Raw genomic sequence first — 21537 nt, forward strand, 5'->3', positions numbered from 1 at the left:
ATGGCTCATGGTCAACCCAGATTTCAGCTGTATCAGTCCAAAACATGGCTCAGGTCTATTAAATCTCTAAAGTGTTTGTACAACTCACGAGACACCTCCCTCATCCCACCAAACCCCTTTAGGGTGTCAAAACCAGCATATGATCAGTACCAGGAGGTGCTCCCTGGGACAGGGCTGGGGCTCCGTGCTCCAAGGAAATGAGGTGGGAAGTGTTTCTTCCATGGGACCTGGGGCCCCACTCATGAAGGGGAGATGAATAACCTTCATGCCCTTGTGGGTCCCTCAGCTCAGGATATTCTATGATAATCAGGATCCCTGTGGCATCTTCCCAGCACAGTCCGAGGGGCTTTTCCAGGCTGATCCCTCCCAGCACATCCCATACATTCATGGGGTGCTCAGCTCCCTCAAAACATGGGGTGTCCAAGCCTTGTCACTTCAGCTGGGGTCAGGGAGACTGAAAATATAAGTGTATAATCCTTTCACAAGTTAATTAAAGCACCCATCCATCCTTCAATCAAACCATTAGCCATGGGTTTTTACAATTAATTATTTGGAACCAAATCAAACAAACAAACAGACACAGAAAGAAGAGAGAAAGCAAAGCAGAGACAGGGCACTCCTGCAGCAGGGAGGCTCATCCATGTCTCCCAAAGCAAGATAGGAACCTCTTTTAGCCAGTCAAGGGTGTGCTGGAGGTGGGGACCCAGTTCGAGTTCGGGTGTTATCTCAAACTCCTTCTGTGACCTTGGGAAAACCTCCTTGTCTCTGTTTGCTGCACTGCCAACCCCTCATGCCACGACCCACTGCTGTGCCGTGCCCTGCACACCCTCCTTTGCCCTTGGCAGAGCCCTGGAGGGCGAATAAACTACAAATAAATGATTTACAAACCACGAGAGCTCTTTGCTGAGGCACTCTGGGTGGGCAGGAAAAAGCACTCCCAGCCCTGATTTGACCCCAGCCTGAGGGCTCATGGAACATCTGCAGGACCTCAAACAACCTGAGAACACACAGGAGGAGCCTTTCCACCTGCATGGACACCTGGGAAGGGCTCCTGAATATTGCAAGGAGGGCAAGCAGCTCTCCTCCCACTCCAGTGGAGGCTGTGTCCCAGCTGAAGCTCTCTGCCCTAGTTTATCTCCTCTTTTCCATGATCTCTCTCCTTTCTCAAAGCTTCATTTCAGCGCAGGTATGCGAGGGGAGAAGGGGAGGTGGGGAACAGGGAACCATCCTTCCTTTTCTCTTCTGTTTTCTCCTGCATCTCCTTCCCTCTCATTTGCTGTCACGCCCTCGCTCCGTCTCTCATCCCCAACCTCCCTCTCCTCCGTGCCCTCCCTACTCCCCATCAAGACAAGGTTTAATGTCTTTCCATCTCTTCCTGGGTAAATTGCAGCGAGTGTGCCGGCTGCTCGGGTGGAACACGCTGTTTTATACGCGCCATAAAAGGAGAGAACTCTGTAAACAATATTATTTTTAATAAAATCCCAGTCTTTGGCAGGCCAGCTGCTTTTGTGTCTGTCTTAATTTAATCAGACGATCAGCTCTCTCAAGCAGCAAGAGGGAATGAAAAGCATTAGCAAGGAATCAAGGAACTGGTGAGGAAGAGACATGATTTCCATCAAGTGCTTTCTGGCCCAGTGTGTTGCTATGTGAGCAGGACCAAGTTTTCAGGAAACAGATTCCCAAAACAACTTTGTCAAGGTGCAGGAAGGACGTGAACGCGTCTGGGCGTGACACTCACTCTGCAGTGCTTGAATAAAGCCAGGCTAAAGATATTTTCAGTCAGAGCAGATCCCTGACACTCTCAGGTACCTGGTGGGATTTTGGAGTGTCCTGCACAGGGCCACAAGTTGGACTCCGTGATCCTGATGGGTCCCTTCCAACTCAGCACAATCTGTGGTTCTGTGACTGTGGCTCTCCCTGGGCACGGGCAGGGCCTCTGGAATACTCCACGCTCCCCAAAATGGGAATTCTGCCCGGTTTGGTGTCCCTCCAATGCTTGTACCTAAGTACAGCCCCCTAAAAACCAGCATCCCCCAGCTCCCTGGCCATGGCCAAACCCCAACCCAGCCCCATTTGACATGACTGACACATCTTGACTCTTGACATGTCTTGACTCTTTGGCATGTTTTGACTCAAAACCAAACCAAACCAATGACAGTATTGAGGAAGATACGTTAAATTCTGCAAATATATCCCTAAAAATCCGGTCAAGGCTGGATCCAAGCTGGATCCAGGGGAAGAGCCTTCTCCAAGGAGGTGTGGGGAGGAGATGATGCTGGCAGCTGGAGCGAGGGGAGAGGGAGGGCAGCCCCGAGCACCTCTCAACTGGCAGCATCATGAGCAGCAGCTGAGTTTGAAAGGTGTCACTTCCAGACAGCCAAAACCTGGCAGAAGCAGCTGATTTTGTGACACTTCTGTTCTTCAAGACCAAGCAACAGCCAGGGAGCATCTGCCGTGCGCAGACAGATCCCTGCCCTGCTCAAAGGCTCCAAGAGGCCACAGTGCCAGCAGGCTCAACGCTTGGCCGTGATGTCCTGAGCCTGAACATCCCAGATGTGATCCCTGCCTCCTTCTCCTATTTCTTTGGGAGTTTTTTGGCAGTTAGACCAGGGCAAAGAGCAGGACTCCTCAGGTTTGGGAGCGACCAAAGGTTCCCCTGCTCCGCTCAAAGCCACGAATCCTCCAAAACACTAATCCTCAAAAATCTGGAATAATAAGCGCTAATTACACAAAGACACAAAGTAAACAAATTAATTGATATTTACTTGTTTACCCAGTCACCAAAAAAAATGTTAATGACTTTCACATGTATTTTTAAGACATTAAAGTGTGCTAAGGCGCAGCCATAAATATCCCCAGCAAAGCAAATATGGTGCTCGGCACTGCAAAGGAATTAAAATTAGTGCTTAATTACGAGAAACCGCTCGAAGTTCTTTTGCTACCATTAATCACTTTCAATTACGAATGTAATTATAAGTCATCTTTTCTCTTTGGGTGGTCGCTGCTGGGACCCGAAGCGGTGACCCTCCGCTCCAGAAGAGAACACCCCGCTTTGCTCACCAAATGACAACTCCTCGCTGACTGTGCTGATGGGATCCATCAATTAGTGCCTTTCCCAAGCTCCTGAGTGCTGAGGGCATGCAAATAAGGAGAGGGTGAGGAGGAAGATTGAGTTACTTCATCCCCTCGCTCGCACTGATTTGTGCATTACCCACCCGTGGCAGCGCCAGAGCAGAATCAGGGCTACCGAGATGGAGAAGCTGATGTGAAAAATAGCCCGTCCTCAAATCATTAAAGGACGAGATGATAATGTTATCTCTTGCTACGAGGCAAATCAAAGCCTTGAGAGTTCCTTCCCTGCGACAGGAACCGCTGCAGTGGGGACACAGGGCAGCCCAGTCCTTGCAGGCAGAAGAGGAGCGTGTTAGAGGGCACAGACAAAAACGGGTCCTCTTGGCCCTGCTCTCCCTCTGCCCCTGGGTCAACATCACCTCCTGGCATTTTAAGACGGAGTGTGCTCACTGCAGAGGGAATTTGCAGCTATGGATCAGTCCTCAGGGGGATCTGCATTGGGAGTCTGCGAAACGTAATTAAGAGAAGCAAATTTATTAGCCACAAGCTCTGATTTCTTTTTTTTTTTTTTTTTATGAGGGAGGTGGCACTTTTCTTCTGGGTGATTTGCAAATCGGAAAAAAAAAAAGGCTGGAAACTCCCACTCTGCTCAGTGCTCAGCTTCCATCATTGCTTCAGACTCCTTGAGTGGAGCTGGGGATGTGGAAATGAAGCCCTGGTTGCAGGCAGTCAGAGAAACGAATCCATGAATCAAGGCAGCTGCTGGCAGAGCATCCCCAACCTGGGACAGCCCTGACACCCCCACACTGCTGCTGCCTCGACTGGCCCCCAAACCCCCCCAGCCTCCCAGCCTGCTCCTGGCACTGCACAGCACCAAAGAGGACCAAAACACAGAAGACAACGTGGAAAATCAAATGGAAACGTTCCCTTTTGGTTCCCTTGGTACTTCTGCACAGGGAATGTGATTAGACCGCCCTTATCTTGGTGGGAACAGTTGTTAGCAATAATGAAATCATCCAGTCCTTTTCTTTTTGAAATCCAGCCACATCCTTTGGCTCCAGGAAACAGGGGCAGTGACATGTGCTGTTTTCATAAAAAGCCACAAGACAACACATTTCATTGCAGTAAATTCCCTTCCCTCAAGTGAAGAGCGAAGGAGAGAGGTTTCAAGGACGAGGAAAGTTCCAGCCAAAAGAAGAGGCTGAGCTGAACTTCTGCCCATGTGACACTTCACAATCTGAAGGGGGTTGGCTGATGACAACCCTTGTTGCTTTCATCTCTCTCCTTCTGTCTCAGCTCCTGCAAGGAGAACAGGAATCATCCGTTGAATTTCCACGCTGACGTGACATCCAGCACGAGGACTCTGCAGGGAAAGCCCAGCCTCTGGAGGATGGACACTTCTCTCCACGTGTCAGCCAAGAGTCCAAGAAGGACTCGGGCCAAAACCTCCACGTGTTTCCCCCAAGAGCGACTCGTGACCAGCTTGGAGCTGGGAATGCGGTTGTTAGGTTGGAAATCCAGCCAAACTGGAGGCAGCTCTGCAGAGGAAATCAAACTGACCCCTCAGCTCAAGGGACCTGTGATTCTTACATGAAGAATGTAAGTGTAATTAAATCATATCCCCTGTGTGACAGAACTGAGATTGAACTCCACCAAGAGGGTTCTTCTTGCTGTCACACAGTATATCCAGGCACTGCCCATCCTGGATCAAAAAAAAACAAACCCAGGAGTAAGGATTTGAGAGAACTTGTACCTGCAAAATTGGGTTGTTGCAACTTTTAGTTGTTGGGGTGCCCAGACAAGTTCTGTGGTCACAGTTTGTCCCTAAATCCTCTCTGCTTCCCAAAGCTGCTGTTGGTAGTGCCACAAACCTCTACTCATTCCCTAGAATTCCCTGACAGGAGGCTGGAGCCAGATCAGGGGGTCGGGCTCTGCTCCCAGGGAACAAGTGACAGGACAAGGGGAAACGGTCTCAAGTTGTGCCAGGGAAGGTTCAGGTTGGATTTTGGGAAAATTTCTTCCTGGAAAGGGGCTGCCCAGGGCAGTGGTGGGGTCCCCATCCCTGGAAGAGTTCAATGAACGTGTGGATGTGGCACTTGGGGACGTGGTTAGTGCCAAACACGAGGGTGGTGCTGGGCTGGCAGTTGGACTCGATGATCTGAAAGGTGTTTTCCAACCTTCCCAATCCCGTGACTCTGTGATCCTCACCTCATCCTCCCTGGGCTCTTCCACCACGTGGGTTCAGGTTTAGATCAAGACCCAAATTCCCTGCTGGCTCTTCCCCTCAGCCAAAGGTCAGCCCAGAGGATGACAGAGGAACGTGTTGCCACCCGGGTGGACGACACACACGGCGACTTAGCCCCTGAATTAAGCAGGCCCCATCCTGGGCTGCCTCCTAATTAGCAGGCAGGATTTTGCATCCTCCAGTCCTTGGCTGAGTCCCCCCTTCCCTCTGCTCCTCGCCTGTTCTGTTCACTGAGCTAATTGCCGAGCTCCTGCACCCTGGGTGTCTGCTGCTGGTGGAGAAGATTAGTATTTTTACAGAGGGGGAAAAGGGAAAAAAAAAAAAAAGATTAAAAAAAAGATTGTGTTTTTTAAAGCAGATGAAAGGAGAGCCCAAGGAGATGTGCATTTGACTCTCAAACACGCTCCTTCAAGTCTCCCTCAGCAGTACTTAAAGGCGTTTCCAAAGCAAGACTTTATGAATGCTAAATGAACCCGGTGCCTTGTTCCTCTGCCACCAGAAAGGGGGAAAAAAAAACTTATCTTTTATATACAATATTTCCTTTCTGGCTGACACCGTGCATCATGCATTGCTACTACCAGCCCCACTTCAGACACCAAGGCTGACCTCCACAGTGTCACAGGGACACTGCTGGTTCCCAGGGCTGGAGCTGGGCAGGGGTCAAGGAGTGCTGATGGATCCAAGCAGCCATGAAAGGTTTCACCTGCTGGAAAGGGCGAGGTGAGAACACCACCAGTGTGGAAATGCTGGAAGTCTTGCTTTCCATGATCTTGGATGACCCGGCCAAACCTGGGGTGTTGGTGGATGTGTCACCCTCCAGAGAGCTTTCTTGGGATGCAGCTTGGTCAAGAGGGATGGAGGATTCATGAACCAAGAGGGAAACAGCAGCAGCCCAGCAAGCCACGAGGACACAGGAGAAAACGCCCCCCTGACCATCCAGCCCTGCAAACCATCTGCAGCATCACCTCTGCCTCACCACGGGATGCTGGGGGGGTCCTCGTGTGGGTGTCCAGCTCCCAAAGTCTCCCTCATTTCATAAAGGACGAGCACTAACCACATCAATGCATCTAAACACCTTTGGCCACCTGGGTCATCAAGTCAAGGCCACTCAACACTCCTCCAAATGGAGCCAACAGCCCAATCCAGTGCCAAGATTGATCCCACCACCCTCCCTGTGAGTCCTCCCTGGGCATTTCCAGCAGAACCACCTTCCCCTACCTGTGAAATGGGAAAGAAGTGCCTTTAGCTTCACACAAAAGACTCTGAGGAGATGCTGGTCCACACTCTCGGGAAAACACCCACCCAAAGGAAGTCTTGGGATATTTAATTAGCTCCAGTCTGTGCTGTTTGAGCTTGTTAGGTGCCATATAATTGCTAAATATTATTATTATCTCTGCAGGTACAGCAGTTTGTTAGGATAATGATAGTGATTGACATTTCCCTGGCATCTTTCATCCCAACCAGTTCCCATATCACTCTATTATAAAACACTGTTCTGCCTTGATTCTCCATATGTCTCCAAACTGTCAACAGGATCACAACCAGCTCCATGTTGCCAAAAGAAATTAAGGCAAAGCGGCTCATGGAAGTTCACAGGATATATAAGAAGCTGAGCAAGTTCAGCTTCAGGCTCGAGAACACGAGTTGCACAGGTATAGATGGTATAGACAGAGATATATGGGCTCTACTTCCACATCAACACGGAGCAAAGCTGCAAGATGTTGTCCTGGAAGCCACCACAGCACCCAAAACCCTCCCTAGTCCATCCCCATCCCCTTTTCCTGGCAAGCAACAGTGGGTACCACAACCCAACCACCACTATGAAAAATATATCCCCGGGACAGCAAAGCAGAGGGGCCACCAAGTGATTAATTGGAGACTATCAGTTTGGGATAGGTCTCTAAATTCTCATTAAGTCAGGTGCTGAGGCATCGCACATTAATCCAGAACATTTCCCCTTCGGCCCAAACAAATAAATAACTCGTGTATAATTCAGGGAGAACTGGGTGGAGCCATCTCTCCCCCTCTCTCTGTCGCCTTCCAACTACCCAGTGAATAAAACATCGCCCACAAATCTATTAGGCTAATTTTAAATCCTGACAATTTAGCAGCACTTCAGCAAGATAAGAGCCATTTATTAAAAGCCACAGTTCATTAAGCCAAATGCTGCTGGCGTATTTACTCAGAGAAACGGGGCTGGGCTCGGCTCTCACCCAGACCAGAAGTCCCCAGAGGAGCAGGAGTGATCCTATTTCACCCAAAAAGAAAGGTCAGCATGAACTTTCATCCATCCTGAGCCCACGGGGGGCTGCGTGTGCTGCCCACGGCAGGGGCTGGGTGTCGGTGCTGCCTCCTCCCCTCCTGGATGAACACGGAGCAAGAGTCACAGGATGAGCTGCAGGTTTGTCACCCAGGGCTGTGACAAGTCTCCAGGAGCTCTGTCAGAGAAGCAGCTCACACAGCACCATGTCTTACACCACCCCACTGTGGAACCATTCCCAAGAGGATCAACACCCCAACCCGGATCAGACACCGCGTTGGAACCGCTCCTGTTAATGGCAGGCACAGACTGACTTTGGAGAGGGATGGTTGCTCCCAACCACAAGCCAGGAGAGGGCTATTGAAGAGGAGCTGCTGCTTGCCAAAGGTACCAGATCACATCCAGAGCTTTCATTCCTCCCAGCTGCCTCCTGACATCGCTGCTGATCCCCCACGCTGTGCCAGGGCATCGGCTCCCAGGGGCTGTGACGACGACAGAGGGAGCTTTGGGATGCAGGGAAAGCGCTGGAGGGTTCCTGCTTCCCCTGGAAGAGGAGATGGACTCGCTGCTGTGAGCAGCCCTGCCCTCTGGGAGCTGGGATTTTTGTTAACCTTCAAGAGGAATGAGTTTGACTCTCCACCCAAACCAAGACACAACAACCACAACCTGTAAAACCCCGTGTGAGCCCACCTTACACCACCCAAATTTGCCCTGTGAAGACGTGCCCGAGCACAGCCTGGCAGAGCAGACAAGGCTTTGCCGAGCTCCGTGCCAGCGTCGAGGAGCTTATTCCACTCAGGAGCCACGTGCCACACGGAACTAGATGATTTTTAGGCTCCCTTCCAAGCCAAACCATTGCAGGATTCTCTGATTTTACGGTTCCCAGCAGCGCAGGGGTCTCTGCAGGTGAGGAGGGGTGACGAGGCGCTCGGCGGCACCCGAGGGATGCAGCCGGGAGGGAGGGAGCTGCGCCAGCATCGCTGCGAGGAGCCGGCAGCAGAGGGCAGTGAAGAAATCCCATCTGGCAGAGTTTGTGAGTGTAATTCATTCCAGCGGGAGATATCCAAGAGACTTTATCAAGTGCAATTGTCCCACTGCGCCTTTCACCTGCACACACTTGCAAGACAGTCTGGAGTGACTACAGAGTATCCCTTTACAGTCAGAACTGAAAGCAGCATTATAAAGGTGAATTAACATTTAAAAAGAATGTAAAAAACCCAGAACTGTTCTAATGATGATTAATGGGAAGCTATAAGGGAGGCCGTGACCTCCTAGTGTCATTAAATGGATTGGCAGGTTTCTGAGCATTAATTATAAATAGCCACAGGAGTTTGAGTGCTTAGCAGAACGATGATAAATCCATGACACAGGCACAGGGACAAGGAGCCAGGAGTGTGGGGGAACACATGCCTGTGTGTGCATGCACATGGCTGGGCGTGCAAGGGAACATGGCTGTTCACGTGTGTCACGCACAGGACAGAGGCAAAAAGCCAAAAAAAATGGTGGCAACGAGTTCATTTGAAGATACTGCTTTGTCTGGGTGGATAGAGAAATGGGCAAATGATAAATTAGGCACTGCCACTCAATCACATTTTCTAAATGTTTTATATCCCAAAAGCTATAAAAGCAATATTCTTTCTGGCCTTATTGGAGCCATTTCTGGAAGGCAATCACATCTGCTCCCTCGGGGATTTGAGCTGAATTGTGCCTTCGGTTTTTTTTCCTTGCCTTTTTTTCCCCCCCTCCCCTTTCTATTTACTCTCTAGCCTGTTACCAAAGCAGGGTCAGAGCTTGCATACAAATAGGGAGGAGGAGTGAAAAACAAACAGCCCTGAACCACTGATGAACAGACCAAAAGTGGCTGCAAACTTCTCCTGGCAAAGCCACAGCTGCAATAATCAGGGGCCACATGGATTTTGGCAGCTCCTACGTTAATATTTCCTTTGCTTTAACGTGCATTATTCCACCATTGCAATGATATTATGGAGATCTGCATCCCAAGGCACTGCTGTGCTGAGCCACCCAGCCTGCCTGGGATTTGCAGTGTTGTACCAAGGGTATCGCTATTTCAAGAGCTCTTGGAGAGATGCTCAGGGATTAAAGCCCAAATCCCTCTCTGCATCTCACAGGGGCCCAGAGGCACAGCCACACAGGGGAGGGGTGTTTGCTCCCCAAGGCAGGAGGTGGGTTTTCCAGGGAGTTTGTTGGAAAGGCAGGATCAGCAAAGTGTCAGAGCCCTGGGATGGAGGGTCTGAATAAACATGGGATGAATGGAGCGAGGACCTGAGGCTCGTTAATGAGCTCTCCCAATGAACCACATCGGCTGTGGAGGGGGAAGGCTCCTCTCCTGCCAATGACAGGAACAAAAGCTCTGGCTGAGATGCCAGAGGGGCAGTCCCATTCCTGGGCATCCAGACACATCCCCCCCTTAGAATTCAGAAGGGAGGCTGGAGGCTCCCAGACCTGGCACAGCTCTGCACCAGCAGCCACATCCCACCACCCAGCTGAGACAGCAGCCCCAGAATCCAGCCACTGGGCAATTCCATTGGGATTGGGATCCCCGTTTCCTCCAGCACTTCTCCTCCCCACTGCTGTGGGTAGAAACCCACTGAGTGGGTTTCTGCTCACTCTATGTGGAAGCAAAAGCAAAAGCCAAAATCCCTTGCATGGAAATTAAAAATATTCCTGTTTAGATTTAAGTCTCATTACCTTGCTGGGCTCTCCTGCATTATTTCAACTGATTGGAAAATGGTGGCAAAGGAACAAGTTCTCCATACAATTTTCTCCCGATCCTATTAGTTGCAATACAATTACAGTGAATACATCAATTCTTCGTCCCAGCAGCTCCTGGAAAGAGCCACCTATTAAAAGCTGGCTTATTAATGGAATTGTACATCCAGGATTAATCGGGCCGCGTTGGCCATTTCCATTTCTCACTCCACAAGTGCTTTTGTTTGCTTAATAGGCTGAAGTAACTTGAGAATGACACAACTTAGAGCTTCCCCCATTTGCTGTGCGTATCGCCAGCAAATTTAATATCCCTGCCCTCGCCGGCATTGCTCCGTGATAAAACCCGGCACAAGCTGCCAAGGAAATCCACCCCACAGGGTGGGCAGGGAGACAAGGGGCTCTCTGCCTTTGGCAGAGCGAGCGAGGGGAGATCCCTCATTGATCCAAGGCTTTAAACCCAAGGGGAAATGGCAACACCAAAAAATCCTGCCGGAGCCAGCTGGCTGAAAGCCAGGCCACCACTGGAATATCATCCCACGGGCACTTTGAAAGCTTCCTGGTGCCCCAAAGAGCATCACCCCCCAGCCCACTTGTTGCAGGGGGTCCCCTCCAGCCTTCCCCACTCCTGGGAAGCCCCAACCAATCCTAAACCCACTCTCCAGCAGCTGGAAGCAGGGACACTGTTTCCTGGTGCAGATATTCCTGTGGCAGCGGAGTCAATGCATGTTGAAGCATGGTAATATAGTATGACTTTCCCCTTTAATGGAATTTTTCTAGCCCACTAGGAAAAAAAAGGCTCCATTAGCCAGACTACAAAGGCTCCTACTTATTAGTATTTTAGAACAGCGGCAAAAACATTTCTTGAATCTAATTATTGCTGACAAATATGAAAATTGAAATCAAAGTTAAATTTTCAGCTACAGTGCCTCATTCGGCAGCGGCTCCCAACGATTGCATCAACACATTTATTCTGCTGAGCAGGCTCTGAGATTGGGCCCCCCCTTTCCCCTCCAGCCCACCCCTCCATCTTCAGAGGCATTAACTCTGACATATTCATCTCAACAGCCGGGGCCACGGAACCAACTTCATGTTTACCAGTTGTACGCAGCCGAGGGATCGGAGCGAGGCTTCCAGGGCTGGAGGAGCAGGGAATGGAGCTTGCTGCTCGAGGAAGAAGGGAACAGAGCTTGCTGCTTTTTGTTTTTCCCCTTATTTTCTTAATTTACTGTCATTTATTTCCAACTTCGCTCTCTCCAATCCCCTCCCGACCCGCTCTCCAAAAAAAAGGGTGATCTTAAATTCCGCAAGGCAGAGGATGTGGAAGGGAGGGGAGAATGGAGAGAGGGGGGAAATAAAGGGGGGAAAAAAAAAAGCCTTGTCAACATATTTCCTTTCTCCTGCCTCCCCCCCAACATACTGTAAAAATCAATCCCCTTTGTCATTTTGCTCTGCTTGTGTGAATGTTTAATGGCTGTCGAGGGAGATAATGATTGCTGCTAGGAAATTCATTTCAGATTTGCTATTTATAAAGTACTTGGTGCTCAGGTGGGAAATTAACATAAGGAAGGGGGAAAGGGACCGAACCAGGGAAAAAAAAGGCAGCAGGAGAGGAGGGATGAGCTGCTGCAGGGCTGGTTGGAAGGGGTTGGAGCCCGAAGAGGATCTGCAGCTCATCCCATTTCTTCTGAGACAGAGGGAAAAGGCTTGGAAGGAGCAGGAATAGCCACACTGGGTGTACACAGGTGCTGCCAAGCACCGCCAGCCCCTTCCCAGGATCCACTCATGGATGAAGGACACAGAGCCAGGGTTATCCCCCAGGTCCCTGGTGGATTTTGAAGGCAGCAATGCCCCCTCCCCACCATCATCCACCACAAAACCCGACACCAATCCCACTGCCAATGATTGCACCCCGACTCCCTCTCCAGCCCCTCACCCCTCTGGATTCACCCCAAACCTCCTCCGAGTCCCTGCTCCCTGCAAAGCCCCTCAACCTGTTGCCACGTGTTGGATTTTTGACTCCCGAGGGAATTCCCATCTGCGGCGCAGCCGGATCCCGCGGAACGCACGCTGCCATTGAGTTGCTAATTCCTTGTCTCAGAAGTTGCTTTTCACTTTCTGATTTTTCAATAATAGGCTTGGTATGAATCCCTTAAGCTCCCGAAATAAGCTGAAAACCGCTTTTCCAGCCATTTACATAAACACAAGTGGATCAGAAGGAATAATCATAGTTTATATGCATTATTTGGGGGCTTTGGAGACGGTGTCTAATGTGATGTCAGGTTTTGAAGCCCAAAACACACAATGGGAAGCGCTGACGTGCAGAAAAGCGGCACAAAGAGTAAACAATAAATAATACACATTTTTTTTCATGTTGTCTTCAATGACAAGGAGGTTTTGGCTCCGCCACTATCCCAGCCTCTAATGGATCATGGATCCTGCTCCTCGCCAGCTTTGTTCCTGAAAGGGCTTCATTAAGAGAGATGTCATTCATCCTAAATCCAAATTCACCTCGTGCCAGCCAGCCCTGCTGCTCTCCTGTGCCTTGGCCCACTATCAAAACACCGGTGCTGGCTTTGGGAATTGACTTTGGAAAACTAAAAGTCTAACGGAGGCACCCTCTGATCTCTAAATACCATCTGTCCTGCAGAAAGGGAATAAAAGCTAAAACCACCCAAACTGACCCAGGAGCTTAGTGCTGTTCACCAGATAACTCCTACAAGAGGGGAAAAAAAAGCCCAAAACACTTAAAAAGAGAGAAAATATTATGGTATTAATGAACCTTGCTTTGCTTCGAGGGCTTGTCACGCTTCCAGTGAGGCGGGTCAGGTTTGGCTTTCAAACCGGTTCTTTAAATCAAGAATTCCGTTTCTGGTAAAATGGAAACATTAGCAGAGGATCTGTTTTGAAGAAATAACAATACAAAATGGAACGAGGCTGGAGACTCCAGGCTCTTTGATAGCACTGGAATGTGGCCTTCGGAGCTCTTTCTGCTTTGTTTGAAATCACTTCCCAACTTTGTACATAAAGCTTCGGCGAGCTCCGAATCTGAACATGAAAAAAAATGCTTCAAAAAATCGATCCTTGCTTTTCCCAGAATTTACTTTCAATGGGAATTTGCGTTTGTACTTTTCCACTTCATTTTGGAATCAGAAAAGCCTAAAACACTCTGCTTGGTTGCTAATATTGCACAATTTCCTGTGGCATTTCCCAGTCCTCGGCAGCTGCTCTCTCCCACCGGGAGTCACGGGAGGATGAGAACCGGCCCCGTGGGCTGAGCACTTGTGGCTTTTTTAAGCTCCTTCCCAACCTAAATCAGGGGTTCCCCATGCTCAGTAATATCCAGGAAAAGACCCCATCCCTGGAAGTGCTCAAGGCCAGGTTGGACGGGGCTTGGAGCAAGTTGGGCTAGTGGAAGGTGTCCCAGCCCAGGGCAGGGGTTAGAACTGATGATCTTTATGCTCCTTTCCAACTCGAGCCATTCTGGGATCTTTTTCTGTTATTTCCCATAAAATTCCAGCTGACCACCCGCTCCCATCCTTCCTCCAAGCCAGACCCACCACGGCTCCAACAGTGAGCACTTGGCAGGAGCCACAGCTCAGCAGGTGGACAGAGGTGCCTCACGCGAGGTGCTGAACATCCCTCCACCTTCCACCCACCTCCAGAGGGTCCTCAGTGCTGCTCCAGGACTTTGTAGCCTGGCAGCACCTTCATCCCTCTGTCCCCATTGTCCCCATGGGAAGGCAGAGGATGCTGTGCCCGCTTCCATCAGTGCTTTAAAGGAAACACTCCAACCACCAGGGATCCTGGATTCCCCACCCAGCTGCTACAAAGCTTTTTGGAGCCACAGCTCCTTTTTCGGCTGCCCCTGATTAGTAAGCGAAGCATGTGGGAGCTGGAGGAAGGGAAAACGGGGGGGGGTGAGAGAATGCCAAGAACTGAACACTGTCTTTAGTGGGAACAGTCAACAGGACAAGGGGGTCGAGGGGTCAATTAATTTACAACAGCTTTCAGCATTACACATATTAACTGTTGAGCGCATCAAAAATCCATGATATCCTTCCCGGCGGCGGAGAGCAGAGCCCAGCAAAGGCAGCACCTCTGATTTATTATTAACCAAGAGCAAGGTGCTGCTTCAGGAAGGAGCAGGGAGGGAGGTGGCCACGGCTCCAAACGTTCCAGGAGCAGCAGAGGTGGGATGACTGGAGGATGCAGCAGCACCCTCGGAAAGGCTGGAAGGATTGGAGTGCCCCGGGGGGTGCAGTGACACAGAGATCATTCCTTGTAATCCTGACTTTTCATAGAATCCCAGAATGATTTGGGGACATTAAAGCTCATCCAGTGCCACCCCCTGCCATGGGCAGGGACACTTCCACTACACCAGGTTGCTCCAAGCCTTGTCTGGAGCAAACAACAGGCCTTGAGCACTTCCAGGGATGGAGTAGCCACAGCCTCTCTGGGCAACCTGTGCCAGGGCCTCCCCACCCTCACAGCCAAGAATTCCTTCCCAATATCCCATCTAACCCTGCCTTGTGTCCATGGGAAGCCATTCCCCCTTGTCCTGTCCCCCCAGGCCCTTGTTCAAAGTCCCTCTCCAGCTCTCCTGGAGCCCCTTTAGGCACTGGAAGGGGCTCTCAGGTCTCCCAGAGCCTATTCTTCTCCAGGCTGACCAACCCCAGCTCTTTAAACCTGTTTTTTTGCCTACAAAAGCTGCTAAAGGCATGAAAACCCCATGTGCTGAGGTGCAGGATGCTGGCTGGCCATAGGGCACAGCACTAGGGCTTGGACTGCCACTACAGAATCCCAAAATCTGGCACCTTGCTCATTTTGGCCCCTGTTGGAAACCCAGAGCTCAACTCCAAGTCCAAGCTGCAGCTCCAAGCCTTTGCCATGAACATTTGAGATGGATCAGGTTTGGGTCCCACTGTGTCTAACGGGAGATTTGCCACCATCCATCAAAGGAGAATGACCAGTAATGCTTAAAAAAATCATTTTCCCCCTCTTTAAAGCTCTGCTCTGAAAGACGACCCTTAACTGGGAAACAAGCAAGGCAAATCTTGCCCTTTTTTGCCACTACTGAAGTTTGGGAAGCAAAGACAAACACAAATGAGGGTTTTTTTCCTGATCTGTGTGGCCAAATAGTTACTCCCCACATGGTGTTTGTCAAGGTGTGAGAAAGCTGGAGTGCCCCTCCTCTGTCTGACTGGAGCTGCCTGGGAAGCAGAGCTCTCCCCATCCACCTCCATCCTGCTTTATCACAGCAAACAGTGAGCCCTGCTCACCAACCTGACCCAGATCTGTCAACTGATCAATCTTTTCCCCAAAGGGAAAAAATAAAATGGGGGGGGAGGGGAGGGGGAAATCACAATATGGGTATTTTTAAGTGAAAACTGCAAGAAAAATACACAAAGCAGACACTTCCAATCTTGTGGAACTTCCAATATTGCGCTTGTCTCCGTCAGAGGAAGGCAGAGAAACCACGAGCCAGGGTTATTTATTATGCTGGTCATGGAAAAGAGAAAGTAGCTTTTGCTAAGCACAAGGATGTCCCAAAACTGGGTGCAGCCTCCAGGGCATCCAGCAGCAAAGTCCTGTACAGAGGGATGGTCCCTGTGATGCTTCAGAAGTTTGGTTTTACCAGAGGAGGTTTTTTCCCAAGCTCACAGCTCCCACCTGCTTATCAAAATGGTATTTACTTCCTCTTGACCAGTCAGGGAGGCCCATCCCAAATGTGGGAATGGCAGAGCAGTCCCACACCACTTTGGACTTCCACTACAGAACCCCAAAATCCAGCACTTTGCTCATTCTGGACCCTGTTTGAAGCCAAGAGCTCAACTCCAAGTCCAAGTTGCAGCTCCAAACCTTTGCCATGAACATCTGAGATGATGCTCTTTTGCCTCCTCGTGTTCCCACTTTAAATAACCGCGGGCACCTTGTTCACACCTGGATTTTGTGGACAGCAAACAACAACACCCTGAGATGTGTCAGCATTTATGGGACCTCACATACGTCCAGTCCACAACTGGAGCTCCTAAATCTGTTGCAGCTGCAACACAAACCAACTCCCCACAACTCTGAGGTTACTCACCACACACAACAACTCTTTGGATGGAGATCCCTCCATACCCACAGTGTAGAGCCACTACAACAACTTTACTCCCTGCCATATCCTGCCAATCCCCTGCTGTGTAACCAGCTCAGTGCAGGGATGCTCCCACAGCAACTCCCATGGAAAACCCCACCTGCAACTCCCCAACCCAGCCCAAAATCCCAAACATTTTGGGGGCCATCCCAGGGCTTTGCACAACACAACCTGCTTTCCAGTGGCAAAGGTCTCCTCAGGTTCCTGTTTGCTTCACTGAGGCTTAAAAATTAGCCAATTAATCCCACGTGGTGGCCTGATTTCCAGAGGTGCTGGTACCTGCTTACGGCTCTGCCTGGAATTAACGGGAATGACGGATGTTCAGCCACACTCCAAATCCGGCCATCCAGCAACTGGAGTTCATTCCCCTCCTTTTATGTACTGCATATAACTGGGTTATCTAATCGTGGAGGTATTGATTATTACTGTTATTACCTATTAAATAGCTATTTTCTGCTGTTGGGGTGAATATCACATTTTATTGACCCGCACGGTAACTATTAACCACATCTAATATTTTTCCCGAGGAACAATAAATCCAGGGATTCACAAAAAGATGTCGATACACCTAATTTTTCTTATACACATTCATTAGTGCAATTACCCTTCTGCAGGAACTGCCAGAAGGTTTCCCCTCCTGCCTCCGCCCAGGGAAAGTCCCTCTGGGATGCGTAGCCCCAGCCTAGCTGGTGATCCCAAATCCTGCCCTTCCTGAGGGGAAATACCCAGCCTCTCCTCCTGTGGATGTGTCTCTGGGCCAAATCCAGCCTTTCCATCACACACCAGCACAGCCTGTGTCTCAGTTTGGGAATTATCTGCATCCCAGCCACATCGACCGAGCGAATAATTCTTCGGGATGAGGAACGCTCCGTGCAGGATGTTGATGTATGCTATTATTTTACATACCTATTTCAGCTTCCATGCTTATTAGAATAAGGTCTTTATGCTAATTTGTAAATCAAATTCCCATAATTCTTGGCTTACTGATGCTAAAGGCCCAGCTAAATCTTCTATGACCTTTTAGCCTGGTTAATCCTTTTCCGCGCGGCTGAGGAAAGAGTTCCCTGGGCTCTCCCACTCCTGAGTGCTGGGGTGGGGGGGGGGTTTGCCTCTTCCTCGAGGAATCCACATGGGGTGTGGGTCAGGGAGGCCAGGTATGTGCAAGGGCACCCCTCTTCTTTCAAACAGGGAAAGAGGGAAGAGAAAATGCTGCTGCTGGGTCCCCGTTTAGGGATCTCCAGGATTTTCCTTGCTGCTATTTAAAACTCCCCCAGAAGGACACGGAGCACACACACAATGAGAGCTGTGTTGCCAAACAGCCACTCACTGCCCAAAGCCCGGGGCCATCCCAGCCCTTGCAGCCTCCACCCTTCCCATCTCCTCTTCCCAACTTATGGCTGGACCTCTGTCTTTTCCGTGAGTTGATGCAATGGACACCTCCACCTCATTCCCAAGGGGATGGAGAATCCAAGCCAAGTTCCCTGGCCTTGCTCTCCAGCACCAACACCCAACAACTCCCTTGATGTCCAACCACTCTGGACATTCCAAGGCTCAGAGGGCTCCTTCCTGACAGACACAACAGACACAGCTCCTTCCAGCTCCCATTTCAGGGCCACAATTCCACAAATCCGACAGCGAATCCGCAGAACTTGGAGTTCCTACAGATGTTTGCACAAATGCAGGTGGTCAAACACTTCTGAATTACCCACTTCACACTCTGCTTTCCTTTCGAGAACACTCACAAACCACTTTTCTTATTGTTTGTTTGGCTGTAAATAGGGAAATGACCTGGAGGATGGATGGGCTGCTGCAGAGGGCAGCACATGTCTCTGGAGCTATTTGGAGGAGATTTGTGCAAAGAACAGTTTTTTCCTGCAGGACAATAATCTTCACATTTTCCAACACAAACCAGCTCCACTCCTGGACACCAAATGAAGAAGAAAACTTCAAAATTCAAAAAAATACCGTGAATATCAGAAGAACTAATGAAGCAGCAGCCCATTACTGCTGATTTTTTTTATATTACCTTTGCGGTGAATGACCCCAAATTTCTCAAAACTCCCTTAAAAGGTTTGTGCCAAAATTCAAAATTATTTTTGCTAGGTGTTTTTTTTTAGTTTTTAATGACTCTTAAATACAATTATGCAAGAAGGGACTCCTTCCCTCCACCAACCCAGTATCTCCCAGCCCAAAAAAGGGCCAAGCTTTTTGCTGCCAAAGGCTGCCCTGTGCAATATTTCACCCAGCACCCCACGGCTCTGCCCTGAGTCCCCCCCAGACCATGGAACAATGTGGATCCCTGTTTTTCCTCATCCCAGCAGTGACTCAGGGACTTCTGGCACTCACATCAGACTCCTGCAAGGCAGGGAATTGGGGGATTTTAGGCTTGGGGAGTCCCCATGGCTCTGCTGCCCAGGAGAGTTAAAAAAATACTAAAGAAAGAAATAAAAAACCAACTGCTTTCTGATCCACAAGCTTTCAAGGGAGCAGGGAGAGGAAGCAGGAGAGATGACCAGAGGCAGAGAATAAGACTGCAAGGAAGCCAAGTCAGGAGCCCCAAAGCAAGCATTAAAAAATAATAAAATAATGAAATAATAAAATAATGAAATAATAAAATAATGAAATAATAAAATAATGAAATAATAAAAGAAACGAAGCACAAATTCTGGGCAGGGGGAGTGAGGACGGAAAGGGGCAGCTTCATCCCCCTCCTGGGGAGCCCCGACTCCGCAGAGGTGGGCAGCCAAGGGGGCCAGGGATCCCAGCCCCAGGGAAGCCCCCGGGATGCAGGGATGCCGGCACGCCAAGCAGGAAGCAGCAACCCTGGGAGAAGGAGAGGAGGGAGAGCGGGAGGAAGGCGAAGAGGAGCGATGCCGCGGTGTGTGCCGTGCATGCTAAACAGCCCGCGCCGGTCGATCCCGCACGGGCGGCTCTCCGGAGTGGGCCCAGTGTGCCCAGGAGAAAGAAGTTTGTGGTGGGAGATCTCCAGCCCCTGTCCCTGCTCACACCTCAGCCCCCCGCCCCGCACAGCCCACCCGAGTTCTGCTGCAGAGCACCTCGGCTGGTGGGATCAGGCAGGGCTGATCCGGGCTCGGCGGTGCCCAAACCCTATTCCCAGCCCTCGGAGCAGCGCAAAGGCAGCTGGATCCGGCCCTGGAGAGGGATCGACCCCCCCGGGGCGCATCCGTCCTCAGAGGAACCTACATCCTCCCCCGCCAGGAGTGTCTGCATCCCCCCTCGGGGGTGCAGTATTCCCTCGAGGAATACCTGCATCCCGCCGGGGGTGTATCCATGCTCCAAGGAGTGCCTGCATCCCCCCCCGGGGGTGCATCCATCTCCCTGTGGAATACTTGCATCCCCCCCGGGGGTGCATCCATCCCCCCGAGGAATACTTGCATCGCCCCGGGGATGCATCCATGCTCCGAGAAGTGCCTGCATTCCACCCGGGGGTGCATCCATCCCCCCGAGGAGCGCTTGCATCCCGCACCGGAGCCCCGGGAACCAGCCGCCCGCCTCGCACGGCGCAGCATCCCCCCGGAGCATCCCCCCGGCGCATCCCCCCGGCGCATCCCGAGCTCCGGCGGCGGCCCGGGGCAGGATGCGGCTCCATCCTCTCCTCCCACGGAGGAAACCCCGCTCCCACAGCCCCTCCAGATGGCTGCGAGGAGCCTAACGCGAGCTGACAGGCTCGGCGCTCCCGGCCAGATGGGGCTGGCTCCTGCCGCCGCTTCCCCCCGCGCCTTTTCCCATCGCTTTTTGCTCTTTTTTTTCCCCTCGCGCAGCCCTCCCTCCCCTCCAAGCACCATCCCCCGGGTGGGGGGGACAGCCATGCTCATCCGGGACAGGTTGGATAAGGACTTTCCAACTCCCAGCCCGGCAGGACCGGGGCTGCACCGAGTTTTTCGGACGACCTTGCTGGAAAAGCAAAGGCGGGGGGACGCACGGAGGAACCCCGAACCCCCCTGACCCTCAGCCTGTTGGATGCATTGATCCTGCAGGAATTATGCTGGGATGGCAGAGTCATTCTGCACCCCCAAAAATAACCAGGACGCCATGGGAGAAGTGTCCACCCCGCCAACCCCCCCCCCGATCCCGGTGCACCGGGAATTCCTCCGCCGTACCGGCATCCGCACCCCCCGCAACTTCACAGCGGGCTGGAGACCCTCTCCCAGCTCCCTTCCCGCTCTGGGGGATCCTCGCCCCCGCTCTGGGGGGGGTTCTCCCCTCCTCAGCCCCCCAGAGGGTGCTGCCGTGGGACCGCGCATCCTCCGCCCGCCCGGGCTGCATCCCCCGCGGCATTCCCTACCTTGGGAGAGGAGGAGCGCGGCCATCCCGGCGAAGATCACCCAAGAGACGGGGTGGTGCATTTTGGCCTGGGCCATGTCTTCTTCCTCCTCCTTCCCCACTCACTGCCGGGCGGGGAGAGGTTTAAAATCCAGCGTTTCCCGGAGCAAAGCGCAGGAAGGTGGAGTGGGGGGTGGGGGGGGCGGGGGGAGAAGGAAAAAGGAAGGGGGGGAAAAAAAACAAAAACGGGAAAAAAGCACCGAAGGGTGGGGGAGGGAAAAAAACCCAAAAAGAAAAAAAAAAGGGGGGGGGGAAGGGGGTCGGAAGGGGTTGCAGGTGCGAGGACAGGCGCTGCGTGCCCGCCGCTCCGGCCCGCACACGCCGCCCGGCTGCAACACGCCGCCGGCCGCGCACGCAGCCGCCCCCGCGCCGCACTCATTGGCTGCGGGGCCCCCCCGCGCCGGCTCCCGCAACCCCCCGGGCACCCGCACCCCGCAAACTCCTTGCCGGCATCTGCACACCCCGCCTCCCGCAACCCCCCGGGAACCCGCAACCCTCCGCCTTCAGCAACCCCCCTGGGCACTCGCACCCCGCAAACTCCCTGCCAGCATCTGCACCCCCCACCTCCCGCAACCCCCCGGGAACCCGCAACTCCCCGAGAATCCGCACCCCCCCGAGAATCCGCACCCCGTGAACTCCCTCCCGGCATCTGCACACCCCACCTCCCGCAACTCCCCGGCACCCACAACCCCCCCGGGGCACCCGCACCCCGCAAAATCCCTGCCCGCATCTGCATACCCGGCCTCC

At 51.8% G+C, this 21537-nt stretch overlaps 1 protein-coding gene across 1 annotated transcript in view; it reads right to left on the minus strand.

The window, feature by feature from the left end:
* Positions 1–21123, minus strand: part of LOC113975537 (protein CEPU-1) — a 353640-nt gene extending 332517 nt beyond the window's left edge. Inside the window, exon 1 of the mRNA XM_027699666.1 lies at positions 20753–21123. Coding sequence (XP_027555467.1) covers positions 20753–20828 — 76 coding nt within the window. The 5' untranslated portion in view covers positions 20829–21123. The remainder of the gene's footprint in view (positions 1–20752) is intronic.
* Between the last annotated feature and the right edge of the window lie 414 nt (positions 21124–21537).

The sequence above is a fragment of the Neopelma chrysocephalum genome, unplaced genomic scaffold (genome assembly GCF_003984885.1).
Source record: "Neopelma chrysocephalum unplaced genomic scaffold, ASM398488v2 Primary Assembly neopelma1_138, whole genome shotgun sequence".
NCBI lineage: Eukaryota > Metazoa > Chordata > Aves > Passeriformes > Pipridae > Neopelma > Neopelma chrysocephalum.